Source organism: Myzus persicae, unplaced genomic scaffold (assembly GCF_001856785.1).
Source record: "Myzus persicae strain clone G006 unplaced genomic scaffold, MPER_G0061.0, whole genome shotgun sequence".
NCBI classification, from domain to species: Eukaryota; Metazoa; Arthropoda; class Insecta; order Hemiptera; family Aphididae; genus Myzus; species Myzus persicae.
In genome coordinates, this window is record NW_019102226.1 from 90,090 (window position 1) to 117,137 (window position 27,048).

Here is a 27,048-nt window from a genome sequence, read left to right on the forward strand (position 1 = left end):
AGAAGATTTTTATGATCTATTTTTCGACGCCTTCATCGATTATGACGCGGATAGAGCGGGAATACCACGACCGAAATGTATTATTATTATTATTGGTCCAACTCGGCGAGCACATATTATTGTAATTGTTCGTTGTGAATTCAGAATAATATTATACATACAGACTGACGATTATTCAAAGTTTTCCGAGCCGAAGAGCCTTCCGGGCATTATGTGCATAGAATTATCACGGATCGAACCTCAATCTGTGTCCATATTGTGCACGAATGTAGTCGATGTGTCAACGAACTATAAACCGTATCCACGCACTTTATTATTATTGAAAACACTCCCGCGAGACTTGACTCCCGAACGACGGTATAATATCTCATGATCGGTGAAAATCTGTTATATAATGTGGCCGGTGAAAATAACTTTGTGTTGTAAGTGCTGGTCGAACAAGATCGAAACGCTAACAATATTATTATTAGTCAACTGCAACACAACGAAACGCAAAAAATCGTTTTTAATCTGTTTACATAGCGCGAAGGTTTAACTGCCGTGATAAAAAAATATTTTATCGTCGTCATAGCGTTGCGGGTACGGATGCATATTATTATAATTACGGCTGTTCAGTCTCGAGTAAAAATAATCCATATTATTAACAAAAATTATTATTTTCATTATTTATTTATTTGTGCGAGTCTGCAGAAGGCTTTTACGTTTACATCGCGAAATTATTGCGCAAACTATAATACACTTTACTATTTTAAACAAAGCTTATTAACTAATCAACATTAAACAAATTTAAAAAAAATACAAACAACTAATTTCACAGAAAAAAATATACAACTACTGAGAGCCATGAAAGTTACAAAAAAACAAAAACAATTTGAATTACCTCTTATACTTAAGCTATTCTTTAAGATCTAGAAGGAGTGAAAGGTATTCAGGTATTCGCAGTTCATACTCTTACTTTTGGGCTGAAGTATTTTTTTAGCACATTTAATCATATTTTACTGTCGTCCGATTTGTGACCAAGGTTCAATTTTTATATTTTAACATGATTTGTGCATAAAATATAACTAATTGTTGATCCGGTGTCCGATCCAGAGCTGAGTTTCTATGATGGCATATTATGCTGCCATATTTTTGTGATACTTAAAGCGGTGGTAGCTTATTATTTATTCGTTCAATTAATCTTAGAATAAAGTTCAGAAAATCGTGGAAAAGTATGCAAATTGAAAAATGAAATGGTCATGGACAACTTTACCTAACCATCGCGTGTAGTAGGTACAGCAGCGAGAGAGTGGATTTCAAATTTGATCAGAGGCGATCCGAACGGCATTCAAACCCTTCTCACGCCCGTGATTTTCCGTAATATTTCAATAATTGCAAGGTTTCTGAATTTTTGGGTCAAGCACCCGTCTGCGAAGACGTTTCTCCATACTATTGACCCGGTCTAAGAGGCCCTAAACTAACCGGGCGTAGCTGTCATCGTAGTATTATAGTCGTAACACGCCTCCTAAAAGTCATTCTTTCTCGTTTACCATATAGGTATGCGCTTGTGCAACAGCGCGAAAAAAAAGACACAAACAAAAACCTTAAGTGCACTCATCAAGACCGATCCGCACGTGGGACGGGAGACGAGGGGACGCGTATTATCGACGAAGTAATCAATCTTACTACCTATTAGTATTTATTGAGCGTAACATTTTAATGAAATCGTCACGTACATAACGATGATGTGTCGGTGAACGTAATTGCCATTGCAAACGACGTCGTGTTGATGGACGACGACAGACGAGGATTTTCAACCCGATGATAAGACATTCGCGCCAGATATCGGGTCTGCGGGGGTTATTATTATACTCGTCCGCAATAAACAGACTCACTGGCGTGGACATAAACCGTCGGTGGATTTCGTTTAAGATCTATACTGTAAGTCCTTCCATAGAAATCACTCAAAACTTTAACACGACGTAACTGCAGTGTAAACGGTGTTTGCGGTTTTCGTATCAATCACACGGTGTGCCATTAAGTAGGTACACTGCACGGTATAATGTGCCACTGTTATGTAAGTTGTATGCAAGACGTCGTGAGTCCGATAAGCCACTTGGATTAGACTGATTATACGTTGAATATTATTATGTTTGAAAAATTTCTTGCTGCGCACTGTACATAATTACTATTGTCGTAGTACTGCGGGATGTTAAATAACAATAATTGTAACCAAAATATGAGGAAAATAGAGCTATAAATCCGTTTCTCTGCGTTTAAAAATACGACTTTGATGGACGAGAGAGTTGTGTTAGAAACTACTATGTTACAATTATTATTATTTGAATCGCGTTTTAATTCGTCGGTTCAGCATTAATTATAATTATGATGTAAAGCGATTCATTAAAAGAGATTAATCATTGTTATGCCGTGATACGCGTGAGTAATTATAGTACCTACGTGTAAGTACACGTAACTGAACAATTAGGTGGGTACCGATATTTCCAAATTGAAAAGTTTACGTGAAAGGATAAAATGTATTATATAACTTACGTGAACAGGTACTCTAGGCACTTAATAAAAAAAGAATATAAATCCTTGCTTATAAAAATAAACAGTAAAATGATAAATAATTCGTGTGAAAACTATTATGTTATAGGCAGAGAGGCTGGATTATACGGGTTAGTTGGTCGTTGAAATAAATTAGTATTTTTTTTAAATTTTGATAGGAATAACTTATTTCACATTAAATACCTAATATTTTATGATATAAATGGTTGTTATTAAATGTTTTGTAAAGTATGGGACAGTTTTTAATGAGTTGCATTTCATTGGATATTTTAAATAGGCAAAAAACATTCGATTCAAGTGCCAACATTTGATGTGAGGGGCCTGATGACTAGAACAATTTGAATCGTGTTAAAATTCGTTGGTTCAGCGTTTATAAACACGGCGTACACCGATTAATCAAAAGAGATTAATCATCGGTATGATGAGAAAAACGATAGGTTAATTATTGGACTTGTAAGTACACGTAACTGAACAACAATTAGGTACCTACCGACATGCCCAAATTGAAAAACATTTTAATGTGAAAGGATAAGTACCTAATAATATAAGTCATGACTTACGTGAATAGATTAATGGATGCTTAGTAAAACATTTAATATTTAAATCCGTGCTTATAAAATAAACAGTACCCACAAAGATGTTTGTTCGTAGACTTGCAACGTTCGGGGGTCCTAGCAAAATATAGTAAATTCTTAGGAAATTGTTGATATCAGTTTTGTAGTCATAGCATAATGTGCCGGCGCCAACTTGACGGACATGATGGATAATTCATGCAGAAACCATTATGGTAGATGCAATTTGAATGGTGTTTTAATTCGTTGATTCAGCATTCATAATTATAATTATAATTTCAACCTACAAAGATTAATCAAAAGAGATAAATCATTGTCATAATGAGAAAAGTGATACGTAAGTAATTATTGGACGCTCAAGAACATGCAACTGAATAATTAGGTAGGTGCCGACATTACCAAATTTAAAAATATAATTATTTTATTGTGAAAGTATAAGCTGGTGACGATGACTTAAGAACAAGTAGGTACCTAAAAATGCTTAATAAAACAAAATAAATATAAATCCACGTTTATAAAATAAACAGCAAAATGATTAATAATTTAAGACTATTTATAAATATAGAAATTTAAGTGTACTTAACGTATTAAGAAAATTAATTATTTGTTATGGTTCAATGCCGTTGTATTTAATTTTAAAGTATAATAAATGTTAAATTATTTATTAGCCACTTTATTATGAGGGCACTATAAGTTTAGTAATTATTATTTAGATGTGAATAACCAAATCTTAAGTATTTTATTTTTCTGTTGAATATTTTTTTACAACTCTCTGATAAGTTAAATTTAATTTTACTAGCATTTTTGATGAAAAACATTAATTATCCATATTTTTGCCAAAGGTACATATATTTTTAAAAGCCTTAAAAATAATTTCGACATTAATAAATTATTATGAGCATTTATTTTTTAAATAATTTCACAACATTATTCAAAACTAATAATAATGCATTTTAATATTGTAAATAATGCATCGTGAATAATAAATGGTTATTCATTTTCACAGCTTCTTGAAAATATTATTTACTGCAATTATTTTCCGGTATCTCTCTGCTTTGTGCAAATGAAAAACATAATAACAATTAATAAATGATTATACTTTGATTCACACAGTGAAAGAGAAGACGCTCTAATTAAAATATGTTTTATTATTTTCGAAAACTTCATAATACACTATGTAACTTCTATGCATTTCTGTTTTCTAATAAACTTGAAAGGCACAAAAAAAAAATGATATCATGACGTGTTTCCGCACACCATTGATACTTTGCGGGTAGTGTTCTCTGTTGCAGGAATATTATTACAGTCAAGTCCCTTCGACCTGGTTTCGACTACCTACGCCATATTATGGCGGAGCTTCTGATAACCCGAATCGTCAAATGCCTATAAAATGAGTGCTTTCCTTTCTGCGTGTCTAAATAATATTACGATGAGCTCTCGCTGTCGCGTCGGTAAAAATGGCAATAAAATATTTATACGTTTCCGATGAATGACTGTTATAATATTACTCTGAGACTTGGGCCACTAAGACAGAGTTGGTCGACTATGACTTCAATCGTACCACAATAACAACCCTGAACAAAATTCATCTACCCACGTGAACAGTGTTGGGATTAGTTAAGTACTATATTTGTATCTATATAAAAAATAAAGATAATACTACACAACATTATCTATATAAAGATAAAACTATAAAAGATAAATAATTTTTTACAAAGATAAAAAAACTTTTTTTAATATATTGAAATCTAACTTTTTAAGAGCGCCTACACCCTACACCTTTCTGCTACTTGAATATAATATATTGCTTAAACACAGATAAAAGGTTTCGATGAAATGTTGTAATAAACACCATTATTAGTGAAAAGAATAAACTAATAACACATTTAAAAAATTGAATATTTACTACTTTTAACGATATAATATTAAATAAAAAAAACACTGTTCTATGTTAAATATTATTCTTTTAATTTATGTATAAAAGGAATTACTTGCAATATAAAATAGTTTTATTTATTCAAATGAACTCATCGATATAGGTGCTTTGTTTATCTTGCATAATTAATTAGATAACTATGAGCAGCTATTTATCTAGATAAGATAAAAGATAACTAAATATTCATCTAGAAAAGTCTCAGAAATGCACGTGAAAGGCAATTAATTATTTTGATAACTTTTATATGTAAGTTTAAAGAATAATAAGGGTGGGCCGAACACAAAAATATGATCTCGAATCGAACTTTTTAACCGTAAGTTGAACAAAACACGAACAATTCAGTTTAACCACGTAATAATAACTAATCAAACTTTTTAGTCAAATGAAAATATAAAAATGTTCGAAACGTACATATAACGTATGTAAACGGATTGTTACAACTGTTTTGTTGGAATTCGGATTGATTGATGCATTTCGAACTTTTGGTATGATTTGGTATTTGGTCGTGTTTTCAAAACTAGGTTTGACTTTCAAACTCGAACATCCTTACTTTGAATATAATATTGTTATTTTGTGTCACTCACCTTTCGCCAGCAGTAAGACGAAGCACAGCGTAAACGTTTTCATCTCGGCGGATATCATTTCGACGAGTGTAGACGACCGAATTCCGTGTGTCTATGTGCTTATCTCTGAGTGTTTATCAACCCTTATCGGAAAGGTGAAAGGGGGTGAAGGACAATATTATGTACCCTTAGGCGGCGATCGCGTCTGCGTGAGTGTGTCTCGGATGGCGTTCAGTGTTGCAGTCTTCCCCTGCAAGAAGTCATCTCAACAAGCCAACTGGCGGCGGATAAAAAATCTGAAACGAAAAAACGAAAAACCATGAAATAATATAATAACAATCGCAATAAAACGTAAATCAACAGATAGAATATTATGTATCACGACAATTAAATCACACATCGAGGAGATGCTAAGAACCCTCAGCTCCACGAGTGTAATATAGTATAGCGCTGAAAGCCAACCACAATATCGTTTTGAATAATTACTAGTTATATTATAATATTATATTATTCGGTTTACGTCGGCAAATATTTATAAGGTGTAATAATAATAATACATATGATTATTAACAACAGTGTGATAATAATTGTATAATGTTATAACATGAAGTGATTTGCAGGATGTAACAAGAAGACCTGACTAATGAAATAACTGAATTAATAGTTCCAATCAATGTTAAGAAATTAATTGACTCGTGCGCAACACGCCAAATGTATACAATTTTTTTATTGTTATTTTTTATTTTCATACTTGAACAAGAATTTTAACTTATTTTAATTATTTTTTTAAACTTCAACAAACACAATTTGTAATCTTGGTTTCAGAAAACTTTTGATTATAAAAACATTTACCTACATCTAGTGGTTTGTTTTACATGACTTTTTAAAATGTCAAAAATCGTTAATTTTGAAAAGTAATGCGTTTTTAAAAAAATATTTTTATTTTAAAACCCATCTATTTAAAAATCCACGTAGAGTATTTAAAAAAAGTCTATACTTTTTGAACACAAATATTTTTACAACTGGATCAAATTGACTTGACACAAATAATGAGATTTCAAAAAATGTTAAATATTTAACGACCTACTTGAGAAAAATCTCAGTTTACGAATTGGCAATTTAAATTTTTCAAAAAAAAAGAGTATATCAGACATGAATTGTTTTATTTTAAGCATTAAAAAAATAAAAAATAAAAAATGTTATACTGTACAGTGTACCTACATATTGTAACAAAAGTGTCTGCAAATGACGAAAAAACAAAAAAAAATTTTAAATATTGTTTAAAACAAAAGTTACATAATTTGTCAGTATTCCAACTCTTTTAAACGTCTAAAAAGTCGACCTATAACTTCTTAGTCTGAATGTGTTTTCTAGGTTAAGTTGACATGTACGAAATAGTATCTCTAACACCGAACAATTTTTTTTCCTTTTTTTTTTATTATCATCAGTAAACGTCTAGAGTCAATGATAGTAATAATAATACGAGCCAGCCGTGCAATCAATTTCGCTCTGTGCCCATAATAATATTTTAACAGAACCCTTAACATTTATAGACGATTTACGCGGATAAACTTTATATTGTATATTATTATATAATATATATATATAACACTCTACGGCGGCGGCGTACCTATAGAGAGGCCATACGAAACGCGAGACAATATATAATGACATATTCAACATTTTCATATAAACGAGTTTTTCGAGCGAAAATCTAATAGGGTGTCGCTCTCCGGCCAGAGGCGTGTTGTAGTACGTATAATATGCAGACAGAGGGAGACATGGAGAGAGACAGAGAGAGAGGGAGAGAGAGAGAAAACGCATGTATATAGTAGTCGTCGGTATATAGCTGTGGGGGAGGAAAATATTTCCTGGAAAATTTAAAAAAAAAAATAAAAAATGCACTACACAATATATATAGGTACACATAATATCGCTTCGGTAATCTTTCCGCTCTTCGGTGTAAAGTAAAGCACTTTTTTTTTTTATGCATTATGTGTATCGCGCATGTAATACCATACTACCAAGACCACGGCGTATATACCATACTTGTTCTACCACCGCTGCAGCTACTATATATTATACCGCACTATGTGTACCACGCGATACGTGTTTGACGTAGGTACACGAGCGGAGCTTAGGCGAGCGTGTTGCCGTGTTCAATATATATATATATATAATATATAGTGTATACTCGTGTGTATATATATATATATACATGTACTTGTGTCCTATATATTATACTTATGTACATGGTGAAAATTATCGACGTCAGACCCGAAACGGACCGATCGAAAAACGGAACGACGGCCCTCGTGGCTGATGTACCGTGAACGCGTGCATACGTTTAACACCGTCGGATTTGATCCCCCCCCCCAACCACCCACCCGCCGCCGACCCATTCTGGTCGGCGTATTCGTATATATAAAATGTACACGCGAAAGTAGATCCTAACAAAGGCACTTTATTAGTTTCCGGGTGTGCGGGTTCTGCGGGTGTGTGCGAGTGAGCGAACGTATTTCTCTATGCACCGTGCCGATCGTATTTTCCCTAAAGACATATAAGCTGAGCGGGTGGGCGGCGAGCGCGGGTGGACCGTGGAAATACGACGTCGAGTCGATGGCGAAATTGGCATTTTTCGTTGTTTTTTTCGCCACCCCCTACCCCCGCGACCCCGTTTCTACCCCCAGACGCGCTCTTTTTTTTTTGTTTATTTTTTTGTTTCCCCCGAAGTACCTACACGTTCGCTCCCTTTCAATTTGCAGTAAATCCGACGGTCGACGGCCGACGGACGTTATTTACAAGCGACGCTTGAAAACGGCCATACCGGATATAACGACGCATGCGACCGTGCGAAGCCCTTTCGGACGGACGGACGCTTTAATCCTCGAAGCCGGAAAGTATTTATTTATTATTATTATTATAATGACGTGCTATACGCGAATTCCGGTTCTGCGCATTTAAAAGTTTTAATAATTCACACGATATAATACGTATTGTGTCATGTGTGTGTGTGTGTGTGTGTGTGTGTGTGTGTGTGTGCTGGAGCGATCCATAGCCAAGTCCATCGCGGTCCTGAAATTCGGTACCCATTGGTAATCCCATTCCCTCGGAAGATGTGTACTTCGCAACCGATTTTTTTTTTAATTTTGCATTTTAAAGAGGGCCAAAACTTTTTTGTGTTCATTTAAATGGTTGCCATTGGTTACACGAAATATAAAATAGTTGTTATGATTGGATGTACTATGGATGTATATAAACTATTGTCTAGAATATTAGAATATTCTAGAATATTTCTAAAACATTTAATAAATTTCTAGAATATTCTTATCGAGGAGCTTTTCAGCCATTTGTCGTTTGGTTAATATACTTAATGGGGGATAACCGGAGTTGTGGGCTGTTGAGAACTTTCAATTTTAATATCTGAAATGACGACTGTGAGATTGTGTGGTCTGTAATATGTGATAACAGATGTAAACAAACCCAACATAATATAGTGCCCTACTCAAATATAATACGTGATTGGCTGTGCAGGGAAGTGGGTCATGCAATAGTGACACCTGTATTTTATATTTGGTCAAAACTGCCCTGCAAACGAACGTGTTAAAAATCTGTGTGGTTCGAAAATTTGACGGAGTTTAAGGAGTTGTGAATCCTAGATTCATATAATATTACTTTTCGTCAGTTATTTCTTTTAAAATTATTCCAAACGTTTTGAGTAACCCTCTAGTGTTACTCATCAAGCCAGACGCAACACACACGTATAAATTATTAATTCACATCGAATAATGACAGGTTAGGTGTGGGCAGCAACCGGGAATATTCTAAATCGATAATGGTCACGCTTAGTCATTGCTTTGTTTATGGAACTCGAGTTTGAGTTTCTGTAGACGGGCTTGAAGTGGTGTGGATAAATGTGATAACTGCCCAAATATGATTTTTAATAAATCGTTCTCACTCCGCGGGTGACTGTGATGACAGACGCGGACTTGACGATTTCGATTTTCAGTCGATACTTCCATAAAAAGAAGTGGATAAGTATATTTTTTTGACAGACCGTCTGTCTGTTTGCGTCATCGGTGAACTCACAGTCATGTAAGATAGAAAAAAATCTATTATAATTGTTGATGTCCGATTGAAAAACACATGATTTTTTTGCGAACGAAAAAAAAATTACATTTGGTGGAGTTTGGTAAAGTTCAAATCAATAATAATGAATAGGTAACAATAACATAAGACAACTGTGTACTCAATTATCACGATCTCCAGGTGTATAATTGGGAAATATTTTGTTGTTTCAAACAGTTTGTTGGGTGGTTAAGTTGTATGAGGTAAATACCACCAAGTGTGATATTCTAAGACACAATGTTAATTATTGGTAGAAAGTGTAAACATCCGCTTAGAACGAAATCAAACGGTACAAACTAGAAAGTCTGTTTACTATATTATTATTTTTTATCACATGAGTTTAAATCAACCACTGTTTTCCTAAAAAAATATTTTCAACGAACTGGCACTACTAGTGAAATAGTCATAACTCATAATATTATACAGTCACGAGTCTGCAGATATCTGTAGAATTTTTTTCTTGCCTTGTGAAGTGTTCTCAAGTTGTGTTTGATATATATAACTAGAATTTACTTTTATTTTTCTAGAAATTCGAGTTCTCGAGACTGAGCAGTATTATATTGTATACGTACTCGGTCATCTGGATTTGTTTGAACACACTAACCATCTACGAGTGCATGTAGGAGCTTGTTCTTAAAAAAAAAACAGTCGTTTTAATAAAATGTCGATATCGATCCGCAATTGCCGGCATAGTTTAAGTTCTATTTCCAAATAACAATATGTACGTGCATAATATTATTCCTGTTGGAATGTTATTCGACAAAGGTATAAAAGAAATAAAAGAAAAAAGAAACAACAACCAAATCGATCTCTGCGTTTCAATTCGAATTCTATTGTTTGCGAAAGCTTTTATTAAAAGGTACAACGATGAAAAATGTATCCAATTGATGTCTCCGAGAAAAAAACAAAAAAAAAAAAACATTGTGACTGTTGAAAAAAACCTATCCACTGTTTACGGTCCCATTGTGAAAAATCCACAACACGTCGGCAGAAGAATGATTTCGACGAACGTTGATTTGTGAAGCTCGTCACGAAAATGTTAATATAAAATGTTAATAAAAAAACATTGCGGAGCTTAATTGATAATGAATATTGATGAAAATGTATTCTCGGAATCCGTCGCCCCCGTGATAGTGGCGTCTCCGGGGTCTTAGGGAAACTCTGTAATATACATAATAATATATTATCATAACCCAAAGGTCGGCACACACTAATTATTTTGAAACGTTTAGATGGTGCTTTTTTTTTTTAATATACACAAAATTAATAATTATTCGGTCGCTGTTGAGCAATAATCGACTATAACGACGGCGACTCCGACACGGATTTTGTGTTCGACGAAACAAGGGGACCATGCGCTATGTAGAAACCGCCATCGGTGGACGAAATTTATCACCGATAGGCAGTCATCATAATAAAATTATATATTATTATTGCACCGGTTCTTGTTCCGATGAAAGGACACACACACGGTCGGTCGGTTTCTATTACATCACATCGGGCCTAAGAATCCTGACAAATTGGTCAACGGTGATAATAACGACGACGAGTCGACTGAAAAATGGCAATAATAACATTAATATGTTGTTATAATGGTAAAACTCGTGTTAAAATCGACTTGCGGTCGTAAATTATACACGCGGATTACGCGTAACAGGTGGTCCACGGTCGCGGCCTACGGTGACAGTCTCGATAAAATTTCCGATCTTATTAGTTTTTAAACTATGCCTACACGCACACACACTCGTAATATAGGCACGTCGCGTTCGATTATAAATTACAATAATTAATTATATTATATGATTATTATGCGAACGAGTGTGTTTATCGGTCGTTTCCTCGTCCCTTGCATTAGCGGCCGACCGTTGTTTTTTTAACAGCTCGCTTTCACCGACCCGTCATCATGCAACCTGTGCCCAGGTGTCGTAAAATTCCAATTCTAATACGTAAAAGTCTCGAAATCGCGAGTGCTTTCCGCGGTTTTTAAGATACAAAAATAATAATAATAATATTACAAACGATAATAACACAATATTATTATGACGACAATTTATGGATTTTATTTTCAATACATCTTATATTATAGTCGTTTGGCTGTTGTATCAGTCATCGTAAGTGGCGTAACACTGATTATGCGCCGTGGGCATTCATTGAATTAATGTTTCGGTGGCTATATCAAATACCTGAAATCCACGAGTCCCCCGAATTTTTCAAGGAATAACAACGAATGCACCGCTGTATTATATTATTATTACAGGTATTTATGTCAACAATTTGATAATATATGTGATGCAGGCACTCATGACTTTAGCTTTACATTATTAAAATATTTGTATGGCGATGAGAGTTAAGGAAAAAAAATCAGGTTACAATGGCCAAAATAAAAGGGCATATTTCGGAAAAATATCGGGGAGTTAAGATGTCTGCACACGAATAACCACATTTACATACTTTTGTTATATTATGATGAAATTTACAAGACCCATTTACCAGCTAGTCTCAATTTTAAATTGTGTTTGTTGATGATAGGCGAATTTTTAGTATTTTTTTTACGTAATTGTCTTTAAACTTAAATTTCACTTCTCATATTCTTTTAAGTTAACAAAAATTGAAACTGTAGCCTTCCCTCATATTTAAATGTTTATTCATATTATAATATTGCAACATTGCACTGAAATCTCCTGCATAAAATCCCTTTAAAATTGATCGTTCTCTTATCAACATTATATTAAAAATTTCGTAGAGACATTTTGCTATATTTAATTTCCTGTTCAGCAACGATGGAAATCTGAAGTTAGTGTAAAGTGACGTTAATGATTATAATACGTAAATATGTGTTTTTCTATCAATATAATGATAACTTTTTATAAAATAATTAGCTTAGAAGAGCCGTGGAGTGGTAACTATACAAATATAATATTATTTAACAAACTTTACTATAATATTATTATAGACCTGAGTACCCCTAGAAAGTCGTACCTCCATTCGTCACGTGTATGCTACGTACATGCACAATATGGCATTATTCAGAATAAATTATTGAATCGTTAAACTGCGATCGCAAATACTAATATAATAATATCGTGTGGAACAATAATTCTGGAAGATTCTGCAGATAAATTATCGAACCACGGTCGTGACAACAGAGGCAAGACCGTAAACACACATATCATTACACCCGCTGCATCGACCGCGGTTATTGTCACACGCGTTTCCAAAGACGACTAATATATAATCGCGTTTATGATAATAATAATAATAACATTGTCACTATAATACGATAATATTTTAATATTATTTGCGACGGAATCCTCCGGCTGTATCTGTGTCATCACGAGTACCTGTATAATAATATTGATTTATACGATTGTAAAATTGGAATCGATATCGTCGTATGTTCCGACTGCTGCAGTTTTTCCGTTGCCACATAAGCTTGCTCATCACGAGACGTATACAATAATAAGTATTATAATACTACGACTGCGACACGTCTTGTAAGTGTATTGAATCCTTGATCTATGATCCAAACACCTCGGCATCTATACAAACCGTTATCGACATCGATACGCATTACAATATCATAATAAATTATTTCTATGCAAACGCCACTTTAATCGAGTCGAACGCGTGTCGATTGCTATAAACGACGAGCTCTTGTTGTACCGCCGCAACCTAACATATAGGTATAATATTTTATGACTAATATAAAATTACATCAATCGATTTTCGTCGTATCCTCGTCACTATGGGTATAATTTAAACCTCTGAATATATTATATTTTCATTTGGAAATCGTTTTACTGCGGGTACCTTTAATACACATATTATAATCGTTATTGTCGGAGTCGCCAGCGCCCGAGACGAGTGTGACGTTTTCGGGATTTAGTTGAAAAAAGTTTCATCTCGCGTGACCGATCGGACGACGACTTGGACGACAGATGACAACATATCGATACCGGACACCTCGGGCTACCGCCAATCAACGGAAAACTCGGAGGAGGAGAATACCACTACAACAACAACAACAACACTATTATTATACAGATATACTATACCGCGGTATAACAATGACGTATAAAGCTGCGAATTGCGATATTGTAAATTCGTTAGTCGTACTCGAAATCCGGCGAAGCCTACGACGGTGTGCATAATATGCGTCACTGTATACGATTTAAATAAATATATATATATATATATATATACATATATTTATTGTATCCGATGACGGCGTCTTTGTGCCGCACAATGGGTCCCACCGCACAATTGAATGACAATAATAATATTATTATTATTATTATTGTTCAGAGAGAAAGAGAGAGAGAGAGAGGGAATGTCCACGTCTGTTGGCGGCGCCGACTACAGCACCGGCGCGCTTCTCCCTCCGAATTGAGACGACGTTTTCGGAAGATTCCCGCACTGCCGCCGTCGTCGTCGTCGTCCAGACGCGATATTATAATAATAATAATAATAATATAATACCACGATACGGGAGACGTGGTTACCGCGGTTGCTATAGCATTATAACATAATATCGTTTTATATTTGCCGGCGCCGCCTTCGAATCGGATATAGGTATATAACAGGTGCATACGCCGCAGCCACCAGGACGCCACTGAGCCAGGTCCGTCATATCTTGTCGGTTTCCGTCGAATCTCCGCTGCAATTCTACGAGTCTGTATGTAGATGAGTACCTCGGCCAGATCGATAGGATGTGCAAATAGCATTATTATTATTATTATTATTATTATTACAATCGCCATATACGCACCGATATACCTGAATTATTGTGCGTTTCGATCCCTCCGAATGCGGTGCGGTTAGGCTAAATATAATAATATTATTACTGCGTACTCTCTCTCGTTAGCCTGGCCGGCGCCGGTATAGACGTCCATCCCGTCGGTATATTGTATTATCAACTCTCCAGTCTAGCGCACAAGACCATAGGGTATATTGTGGAGGTGCTCATTGTGTTTAGGGACCGGAATTCAATGCAAAGTGCACTATATTTTGGTCGGTGCAGCACTAGAACTACAACAACAACAATGCATTCCAAGTATATATGGGTACATAATATTATTAAGATTTGTTTCGCGCAACAGAAAACGCTGATTCAGAGATGAAACTTTTATTTTGTGCGTTTTTTTCTTTTTGCAATTTTCAGATGACTGTATTTATTTTTGTTGCTTCGTGCGAGCGCCTCAAGCGAAAATCAGGAAAATCAGGAAATTCAAAAATATATTTCATTTTCGTTTCATAATATTATTATTTGCATTAACAGTTTTCGGGTATTTTTCATCCGAACGAAACTGTGTACACCGATTATCGGTTTTAGTGTCTCTGTAGTGTCAAAAACTATATACTTGGTCAGTTGGAGTTGCGTCCCACTCGCACTTATTTCGAAAAAAATATAAATTGTTAATAATTTATTGTGAGTTCTCGAGTTGGGTATTTTGTTTTTGTAATATTGTTAGTACTTGGTTGAAGTAAAGAAGTGTTACAAGTGCCGAAAGTCAAACAGTTGTTTTCTTCTGGATTGCGTGTCTATCAAAACAATTTGGGTTGTTTTTAAGGGCTCTGTTGAATTTAAAAGACATTTTTTGAAAGTATTTAGGTCGTTTGAATCCGGGTCGTAGGTAATATTATAATATTGTGAGTATAAATATTATTTAATATCGTCACACTTGTTGTGTGAACGACGACTAATACGCTAAGAACGACGACGTGTACGTCTCGATATAACCGTATACCATATAGCTACACCAGCCTATAATTTATTTAATAATTAAATAATTAATAGAGTCACTTATATCTAATCGAGTATGCGGTACCAAAGATATAACGTTCAAAAATCGATACTTTATGATTCAGTTTTTAATTTTAAAATGCGTATAATCGCTGCAGATCACCCGAACAAATTTCGTTAAATGTTCGATTATAATCGAATCCAACGAATCCTACGAGACAAAAATAATTGCAATATTATGTACGAGGGCTCGTCGGATTTGCGCGTTCGCGATCATACTTATTAGTTATCATTAAAATATTACTAAATAATTGTGTACACGTCGGACATTTCCGTTTCGCGAGCTTAATAATTTGACCGCGATCCAAAAAAAAAAAAAAATGCCAACCCGTCGTGTGACTCAAACGTCTCATAATAATAATTATAATATTATAGGTACCTACCATGGCATTGCCGCCTTTAACCGTACACATTTTATTATTTTATTGTTGTGTGCATTTATTCTATCGCGAAATCCACGACGACTACGAAATCATAATAATATATTCACGGTCCCGCACGCGTCTCGAATCCTTAATTCGCGAAGAGTTCAATAATATCATAGCAATAGGTATAATATTAATATACCTAAATAAAAAAAATATTATATTCCATTATTATTTCGCGACAGCGTCGCCGTCGTTGACATTCGCACACAATATACGCGGACACTGACCTCCGGGTCGTTTCGATCGTTGACTGTCACATACTCACATATTATTGTTATATTATGTAATGTATAATATTATTATCGTACGACCGATCCACGTAGGTTATATATATTATATATACTATATAGATACGATTTTAGTCGCACACACTCTATACTCGACATGTCATGTTCTACGTGTGCGTGGTTGTCAATGACCGTCACGAAATGTTGCTGCAGCCGATCAAACACGCGATAGCTCGTGATGTGGCTGGAAGGGGTGCAGGGGGATGTTTATTTCTTGATTTTTTTCCTCAGCTCGAAGATAAAAAAATATTATAATTTATAATATTACACGCTATTTTTTTTTTCTATATTTATCAAGAACGTCAGCAGCTAAGACCATTATTATTAGGTTTTCCACATTTTTAGACAGTTTATTATTAAAACAATTAGATTATTATGTTATTTTTTAATTTTTCAGTCTAAATTATACGAGGTGATTCATTTGACGTATGTCACTCGTTGTTCAAAAATTATTAATGATCTTGAAAATATTTTTTTTGTAAATGGGTTCAAAACAATGTTTTTATTAAAAATTATTTAATATCCTAGTACTTTTTGAGTTTTTTTAGTTTTTGAATTGCTTCACACAGATTTCATTTCATATTCGAAAGTAGAATATTTTTTCGAGTATTTCAAAACATTAAAATCGAATTTAGGATGAGTATCTATAGTTTATGAATTAAGATTATAATACAAATAAAGATTTAAACCACTCCGCTCATCTAAGGTTATTTAAATACTCGAAAAATAAAAAACTTAGAAAAAAAAGTTCAATGATAAAAATATAATCACTCGGTATAATATTATTAATTGTACGTTGAATACATCGGAAGAATATTATTATTTCTTAATCCGCTTGTCCGTCACTGTCTGTTCGAGGGAAGAGCTGAGGTCACTCTATTATTATTATGTCTGCAGGTCCTATATAATATTGATTCGTATAAGTTTGGGTTTATTTTACTCTCGAGTTTTGCTTCTTTACACGGTGTATAATATTATTATACAACGAGAGTGTACAATAATCTTTACTGCGCATTTTAGATTTACGATTTTAGAATTACTTCGCGGGGGCGACGCCGCATTATATATCAGCGCGTTTATACGCGACCGAAATAATCGCACCAAATTAAGCACGAAAATATTTATCGCTGCCGATACGGAGAAAGTTCGCAGTCGAGTTTTCAGATAATATTTCACTTGGGACTAAGTAGAAGTATAATAACAATAATAATATATCTGCTGGCCGAGCGTTTCGGCGACGGTTATTTATATTGTACACTTTTTTTTCGTCTAAGTCGCGCGTGCACAAGACTATTGGTATGCACACAGTTTGCACTTTTCCCGAAACTTCCATTTAATTAATAAAGTTGAGAATATCTCGTTATTTATATACTTATTATAATAGGTGGTACCTACATTCCGAGAGAATATCATAAAATGTTTAATTAAAATCTACTGAAACGCAACAAAAAACACTATTTAAACAAAATATAATAATTGATTAGAGGATAATAATATTATTATTACTATCGTAATTATTAATTGTGTTGTTGGTTTATCTAACGATTATAAAAAGAATATTAAAAATGATGAAGCTCAAAAATAACGATATCAAGGTGGTCATCAAAGTGTTTGTTTACAATAATATTACAATAATAATTATTAGGTAATAACCACAATCAATGTTCGCAAACATTACAAATTTTGTTTGATATTCTAATATTTTATACAAATCAAAGTATCGTATAACGTATTTGCAGGGTACATTGACTTAAATGTGCTGCGTATAGGTAAAATGAACAGCCGCAGACTGAAATATCAAAGTATATACTCGAGAATTGTTTTATTGAATGTATTCGTCAACAGATATTTATCCCGAAAAAAATGGTGTACATTTTTCGTTGCATTTCTTTGGGATTGAAAAAAAACAACGAACGATTGACGTCTAAATAACGAGCGATACCGAAAAAACCAGAAAGTATATCGGGGATTCCAAGAAGAGTTTCCCCGGTGATCAAAATATAAAAGCTAGAATTGAAATATATATATAGTATATACGCGACAAGCATTTTCCATAACACCTGTCACGATTCACGAGTGAGAGGATATTTTGTGTTCTGTGATCGCGCGTGGCTGAATGTGAATGGTTTTAAAAGACGATATGATATTATGACCAGCGAATTGAACACCATCGGCAGCGAATGCAAACATACAAAAGGCGTAAGGAAATGTCTAGGTGGGAAATTCTCCAGAAACGAGTGGTACTTATAAACGACTGCACCAATTCACTCTTTGTTTGGTTGGTTTTATTTGCAATAACTGTCAAATGTACCGCTCAACTGAATTTGCATCAGAAACCCAAACATGGTTTTGGTAAAAAAAACTGTTTCAAAGGGGGGAGGGTTGATATCAAATATTATTCAATCCGACGCAGTGATTGCTAATATTCGGTTATTTTTTTTCTCATAAGTAGGTACCTACTATAATATTATACTCTATTATTCACACTCTAGTGACACATAATAATAAATTAATTTCTATTCAGTGGTAGAAACCCCCGAGATTTCATTAATTATTATTTCAATCATTTCCGAATTGTCAATAAATTATGGTTTATCAATATTTCCACACCACACGACTTATGTGACAAACCTGATTAATATTAGACAAAACATAATTGAGTAATTTAAAAAAGTGTTCAGGAATGAGCCAGGCACTATTCTATTATTAGTAAGTAGATATAAGTGAAAATAAAATAATAATGTCAAACGCGTGCAACAATACCATTCACTTGCAGATGGTTTGCTTTTAATATATGTACTTAACTAAAATATAAAAAAGCATGGTACAAATATAACTCTGAGTTTATTCGGAGTTTATCATAAAATACAAGTATATTATCGTATAAACAAAGAAAAAACTGCCAAATCATGAAGTCTAGTGACCGTAACATTACGTGATGTCATAAAAAAAACGTTTTGCAAAAAAAAAAACCATTGAAACTAATGTTATTTTAGAATTTTATTCAAACTTACTTTAAAATATTTTACATTGTTTTAAAAAACCAAAATCAAATGTTCTTGGTTTTGTTGAAATTGCTAACATATAATAATAACAAAATTATAATAACAACAAAATTATAATATTACTAGCACGTCAAAGTTTCAAACTAATATAATATTTTAGCAACCGAATATTGAGAGTTTTCTCCTGTTTTATACCGAGTTGAGGGTCTCCTTTTTCTTCTTCTTCGCCTTTCGGCCCTATAAACAGAGGATTTGAAATGCTGTACCTGGGGAATTATGAGTTCGGGAATCGAACATTCCCACAAATATTTTATAACCCCAGCTCTTCAAACAATTTGTTCTGAATACGGCCTGGGCCCCCCAGTGGCATTCACCTCCATAGGATTCTTGTTTGTCAAATCATCTTTACTTACACCAACTATTTGCGTGTCACAGTGCAAACAGAGTGTGCATGATATCTCTGTTTATGAAGACCCCTTAATAGCGGACAGTTCAATATTTTCCGGATTTCACATTTCAACTCACCCAGCCACTCGGTAGTATGATATTATTATAGTTGTGTCATAAAATACAGTCTACAGACATGGTAATATTATATAACGACGATAATTTATTACGATTATGTATTATTGTATTATGTTAAACTGTTGAATAGGGCCCAGCCCGTTAACAAATAAATAAACAAATAAACAAATAATTTATATATTTCACCCAAAGTTTTTGACCGTTCGCGGTCACCCGAGCCCGCTGGCAATGGTACAATCACTAACCGTATACCATACATTTATTGTATGACAATTATAATACTGTCTCGTGTTGTACCAGTAAGTCGGTCACATCGAGTGTAGTTTCGTATAAATTGTCTTTCGTTGAAAGTTCATCGATATGAATAATTATTGTGTAGTCGAACCTCCTCCGAAGTATCGCTTCGAATGGGGGTGACAATATTATTATTATTTTTCCCTTTCGCGAGACCACCGGAAATCGATAGTGACGAACGAAAAAAAATAATTTAACACTTTAATGATAGCAATTATTATTCGTGAATGTAACATAATATTATTCGCTTTCTTGAAACTGAAAATTAACCGTTATCGTCGGCTTCAGCCGCGTGCCGTTTCGTAATACGTCCTGCAGCTCATCCTCGTCCAACAGCAGTAACAAATACGGCGATAATAATAATAATAATAATAATGATACCTAATGATTATCGATATAATATTATAATTATTATTACGGTAACGAGTCGTCAATCGCTGGTAAAACGTGTTTAGTCCGTGCGCGTCTTGCCGGTCGGCTTTGGCACGCCTCCGAATAATATAAATAATAATATTCCGATTTATTTCTATGTACATATATAAACATATACGACCGCACGAGGTCCATCGTAACAAAATACGTACTATATTAAGGTCAAACGAGATAAAAATGACACCCTCCCGTCCCATAAAATTCGTCCTTATTTTTAAGTGGTGTGCCTCTGGGGTGTATGCTGATTGACGGTATTTTTACCAATAAATGTCGGCACCGTTAAATAATAATAATGATATAATATTATAACGTATAAACTGTAGGGTAATATTAATATAGTTATTATATTACGGTGTTTAGACGACGAAAAGTGTTGACCCTCGTCGAGCTCGAATTGGCACATCTATCATTCGCTCGGAAAAAAATCGAATATACGTGGTGAATATAATATATTATAATATACATTGGTCGGACGGGTGAAGGTGGGGGGGGGGGGCGAATAATTAACGGTACACGCCGAGAAGTTCGACCGTCTAATGAATTTATGTAAGTCTGCCACTGTAGCTCGCGCGTGTATTAATGTTTTCGGTTCGGGAATTTATGGTTTTCCACGGCGGATAATAACAATTATTATTCTTCGTTTTTGTTGTGTTTTAAGCTTTGAATTGATGGCGTCCATTAAAACGACGACCGGGGCTATTGAATGTTCAAGAGGGCGGGTGGGCTGGGGGGTGGGAGAGAACGAGAAACTATGAGAGAAGGAGAAGGAGAAACAGAGATGGCGAGAGAGAGAAAATAGCATTGCAGTGAGCTACTGCGTGGGGTGAAACGGGAAAAAAAACAATCGGAAGAAAAGCGAAACCACCTCGACAATTAAAAATGACTGAGACTAATAAATTCACGGGGGTCGAAAACAAACGTCTCTTTGTAGTGAGTTGTTGCTGGTTGTATAAGAATCGGCGAATATTTCTTTCGTTTTGCGTACACCTAACCCCCCTCTCGGCACCCTTCTTTCGTCATCCTGCCATCTGACACCCATTTCGTTTAGTTTTTTTTTTTTTTGGTTCGCCTTTGCCTAATGAAATGAAACGTAATCGAAAAAAAAATGATAGTAATAATAATAATAATAATAATAAAAGTAATAATAATTCAGACTCGTTTTATCGACCATTCCGGGTGAACAGATGCCTCCAGTCGCTTCGTCCATGTTTTTAAATATTTTACCTACCCCCTCAGTGAGGAATACCACTGCGTGTATAATATATGTGTATAAATTATATTAGTCGAGGGGATCTATTTGAATTTACGTTCCGTTTAATGTGTTTTTTAAGTACGACATTATTTTGAGGGAAGATTTAATAACCGTTTGAATTACTTTAAAAAAAAAACATTAATCCGCATTCGCGGTTTTTGCCCAGCAAAATTACTCTCCACGCCATACAAAATGTAAGTTGCGTAATCGTTTCTCATAGTGCTCTGGACAACACATTTCGTCTAGATTGCAATTGTTATATATTTAAATATTTTTCTTCAAATACCAAGAGTACTCGTCGCTTATTCTATAAGCCCTGAGCGAATGTGACAACGACTTTGCCGTAACGTAATATGCCCAATAATAATAATAATTAAGATCTAGTCGTGAGGACGACTAAAATATAATACTGTATTGTTGAATATGTCCCGGATGTATAATAATACGAATTTGCATACACTTCCCAAACGTGCTTAGAGAAAACGTTCAATTGTTTGTAAATAATAGTATTATCATGTCCTGCAGTGTATGCAGTCAGTCGTAATACACCACGCAAGCCAAGAGTCGTAAATCATTTCGATATTTCAATATTTCGTCGATAAATCACCTGAGAGACCGGTCCGAAGTTTACGATTGTCTGAATTACAGGTGGATAACCACAATAATAACAATAAGTGGGTACGTACAACACGTCATAATAAAATAATATGTCCTGCGGCAGGAGTGATGTCGTGTTTTCATAGACGTCCATCGACTTCTATATCGGCTGGAAATTTCGTACCTCAATGACTTTATATATTTTCCAGTTTGATTCCTAAACTTCGACCTACAAGGACAATTATATAATATCTAAGTACAACACACCCGTTGATCAGTGAAATGTGTTTTCATGTGCAAATTTTTCGAAAACAATAAAATTTTTACTGAACACTAATGACGTATTTGTATAGACGTGCAATATGCCAACTGCACTACTTAACCTAACCCAACCTAACGTAATGACTACACCGCGCGGTGTATTATAATATACTTATAACAAGGTTGCAGCAGGTAGAAACTAAATTTTTAAAAATGAGTTTGTTATCGAAAGTCGTTTTGATTTATAAACGTTTGGATTTTACGAGTAAACAATTGCGATATACCCTCCAACCTAACCGTATTTACATGCATTTTAAAGAGTATGTTAGGTTAGGTGATAGAATTGATGTATAATATTATAGACTGGCCATCGACTTGTATCGGCTGGGAATTCCGCAGATCCGTAAGTTTATAATATATTTTTCGAGTAGGCATCGTCAACTGCGTTGCACGGTGCATCAGTTACATAATATTGTTATTCAGATGTTTATCAAAATGTGTTTGTGTTTGACATCGAAAGTCGTTTTGATTTATAGGTTTTTGTACAAGGAAAATAAATGACAGTTAGTGCGAATCGTAATCAGAAAATTACTCGAAAACGACGGAGGTCTACCACCAAGTATTTATGTAACTTTTTTTATAGTCTAATTTGGCTTTTTTATGGTGCTGTAAACTATATGACTATAATAATATATGAGTAATAAAAATATGAGTGTTTGTTTTTAGCATGTTAATTATTAAACATGCCGTTGCATATTATTATTTATTTATCATCTTACCACTATGTTATTATGATGGCAATAAGGTGTGTACCGAAGTAGATATTATATTATATTCGGAACCGAACAGGCCAAGACCAGATTACAGAAAATATTCTGCGAATGCTTAGTCGTCTTGTAGATTTCTCATTAGCGTGTGTTTTAATAAAATATGACGTTGCGTTAACAGATAATAATATTATGTTTATAAACGAAATATTTGCAATAAATAAAATATCAACACAATAATAAAAGTCTAATTTTATGCGGTTAAACATCCGCGGCTACGACTATATACATCAGCACGACAACGTCATCGGAGCGGGTGGATATTAAAAACATAATGTCAACTATGATGTCATGAGAACGCATTTACACCACGAAATACCTGTACGTACCTTACTGTGACATAACGAGAAAATACAAATAATAATAATATCTATTATGCCATTTGGAAATAAAAAATCGTGTACGACAACACTGTAATCAAACAACGAGCGGTTTTTTATTGGTATTACAGTTTTTTACGCGCACGATAATTTCTCAACGCTGCGGTGTTATCGCAGTAACCCACTCGTCTTACAGAAACACGCGCATGCGCAGTAAGCATGACAATAATTGTATGTATATTGTTTGAACATTATTGCACACAATAATAGAAAAAAAAGTAAAAAATACCGTAGTCGTATTAATCAGCGGACGGAAAATACGAAATAAAATAACGCGACGGCGTACCCTGCAGCACACCTATATCATTGTACGCGAGTATATTTTCTCCAAATGCTAAAAGTTTTCCGGACGATAAATTCGAAAGACGCGATAAAGGCGTTCTCGGCCCGTTATATTGTTTATAGTAAAACAAAACGACCCGAAGGGTCGACCCTTTTGGATGACTGGACACGGTTTTTTTCCCACGTCCCGAACCCGATCTGGCCGTAATATTATGATGTCGCGGAGAGTGTCTTCGATTTGAATTAATATAACAATAGCAATTTATTCTCGTGCAATCATCGCCAAAGTTTAATAATTATTTGAATCCTCCGCCGAAACCCAATGATTTGCTTTGCAGCTCTGGCGGGTCAGGCCGTCAGACACAGCATGACGATATTGATAGGTGGCCTATATAAGCCTAGGTGGCCGATTGATGGTTGGGGGGGTACTCGTGCGATCGAGACCACCAGTGGTCGACGTGGCAGGTTCTTATGAAATCGCAGTGTTTTCGGAAACCTAGTGATTTGTGGCCACGCAGGTCGATCTGAAACCGTATATAGGTCAAACGAAAACTAAAAAAAACATCTATGCCATCATATGCAGGAGAATATCTCAAAAGTTTCCGATTCGTGTGGGAACATACTTAAGCTGAAGTGAAAAATTAAAACCAAACAAAACTCCGTGTGAAGGTAAAATACTCAAATTTTCACGAAATACAAAATATCGTTATCGTGGGGGTCGTGTACGCAAAATTCTTCGCAAAACGTCCTTCGTGAGAGCGTTGTCACAGCGGTAAAATAATAATATCCGTTTCCCGATCGGAATCGGCAAAGCAAATAATAACATTATACAGACGGACCACGACGACTTGGGCGGAAGTTTCGGGAAAACAGTAATACAAAATCGAACGGACCCCGCGGCAGCTACGTAGAGGGGGCTCTGGCGGGCACACGCGCTTCTTTTAAACGTGATGAAGTCTTTATATATAATAATAATAATAATATCGTGCCCGACCCTCCCCCCCCTGCATTACGGTCAGCCCCGTTAAAACGTGTATCGGTAATTTCTGTATTCAATTCCGCCGTACGTGTGCCAAATCTAAAAACGCTTCTAGACGAGTTTTAGCGACAGAGGGGTTGTTTGAATAGAATTTGGTGTGCGCGGCGGACGAGAGAGACACGTCGTCCCCTTTATTGTGATTTTGCTGAAATAACGTCCGCCTCCTCCTCCTCCTCCTTCCCCTCAGACCACTACCGTATACCACACCATCATATTATATACCTAGGTGTGCTGTACAGAATGCACACACGACCGCTCGCACGTTATCCAATTAGCGATTTACCGGACGGAAGGACGAGGCATCGGAGGCTGCAGTGTCGGGGGGGGGGGGCGAGAAAGCGACAGAAAATATTTGAACCCCTCCCCCCCCCGCGCGTCATGGAAGGGAGGCGCGGTTCGATATTAAACATTAACTTTTCCGCTCGGCAACGTTTTTGGGCCGCTTTGTTGTGCTCCTCTACCATATTATATAGTAGTTGTACCGCTGCAGGACGCGACTACCACGCCCTAGTCCATACCATATACGTGTGTGTGGGTATACTACGCAGCACCGTATACTGGTATTAATGGTTGCAAATAAACCTTAACTCGGTCGAGACTAATGAAGACAAATTACGACGTGGACCTGTGTATCGGTGTGTGTGTGTGTGTGTGTGTGTGTGTGTGTGTAAAGTATCGCGTACAACAGGCGGCTGTAAAAGCAATACCTACTACAGTGGTGTGGGTTGATGGGTGTGCGTGTGCGTGTGGCGTCGGGGGGAAAAAAATATAACAAAACTACAAATGGTGTTTCGAAAACAAACACTCGCGGCTCGCAGATAAGCAACCGATTTGTCAGAGCACCTCTGCTGTACGGAAAGAAATTCGTTTCGGAGGTGATTTTTCGTAAGTAGCTGCGTATAGTCACAGGTAGACAGTAGACACATAATATTCTATTACACGGGTATGCCTCTCGTTAATAATATAAGCTCCCGGACGGGCGAGAGGCGTGAAACACTCCGCTGCCGCCGTTATAATATACTGCTACCTAGGTATACCGAAGAATGATTGATTATTAAAAGCGCTCGACGAGCGGACAAACCGGTCGGGCGCAATACTCGTACACAATATATAATAATATTGTGTTATTATTTTAATGATAATGAATGTTGTAAATGTTGTAACCGGTAAATAATGTAATGTTATTATATTATTAAAGGTTAAACGCGACGCTGCAGTGAGAGTCATGACGGCAATATTTATCGGTTAAACCGGGTGGTTTCGAGAGCACTAAACATAGATTTCACCCTCTGCATACTTGCATAGTCAGGGTTCTGCCCATTGACATATTTAGTAATGTTATTATTTGATGAAAGCTCTCAAAAAATGTCCATCCCTTTAAATCTTTAAAAATGAGCCAATCTGGGCAACGGGACCCATAACACATACCTAAATACGACACCGGTTGTAGAGACTTGAGAGAAATATCTAGTTCGTTTCTTATAATAAATAACATGATATAAAATGTATTATACTTTTGTGATATAGTCAGAAACATTTCATAATAAATTGCCGAGACTAGATGGCTCCATATTTACAAGAGACTCGCAAGAAGGTTATGGGTTAGAACTCTTGAGGAGAGCTTTAAAAATTTTCAATCACAAACACATCGAAAGAAATGGATTAAATTATCAGTGAGAACATATTCTAAATAAATTTGAGACAAACATTTTTTGTTATTTTTTTATTGCATTATTTTTGTATAAATGAATGGTTTATTTACAGTTCATTATTACGAAAACGGATTGTTGCCTAATGCCTATGTTAAAACAAGCCTATGTTATGCCCCCAACCCCCGAATCGCTAGCTGATTTTGATATTTTAATAAACAGCGGTCACCGACTCGAC

General features: G+C 35.2%; 1 protein-coding gene across 1 annotated transcript in view; it reads right to left on the minus strand.

Moving 5' to 3' along the window:
• The window catches only part of LOC111031606 (proteoglycan 4), a 116,880-nt gene that overhangs the window by 10,798 nt on the left and 79,034 nt on the right, over window positions 1–27,048 (minus strand). Inside the window, exon 2 of the mRNA XM_022311636.1 lies at window positions 5,643–5,917. Coding sequence (XP_022167328.1) covers window positions 5,643–5,700 — 58 coding nt within the window. The 5' untranslated portion in view covers window positions 5,701–5,917. The remainder of the gene's footprint in view (window positions 1–5,642; window positions 5,918–27,048) is intronic.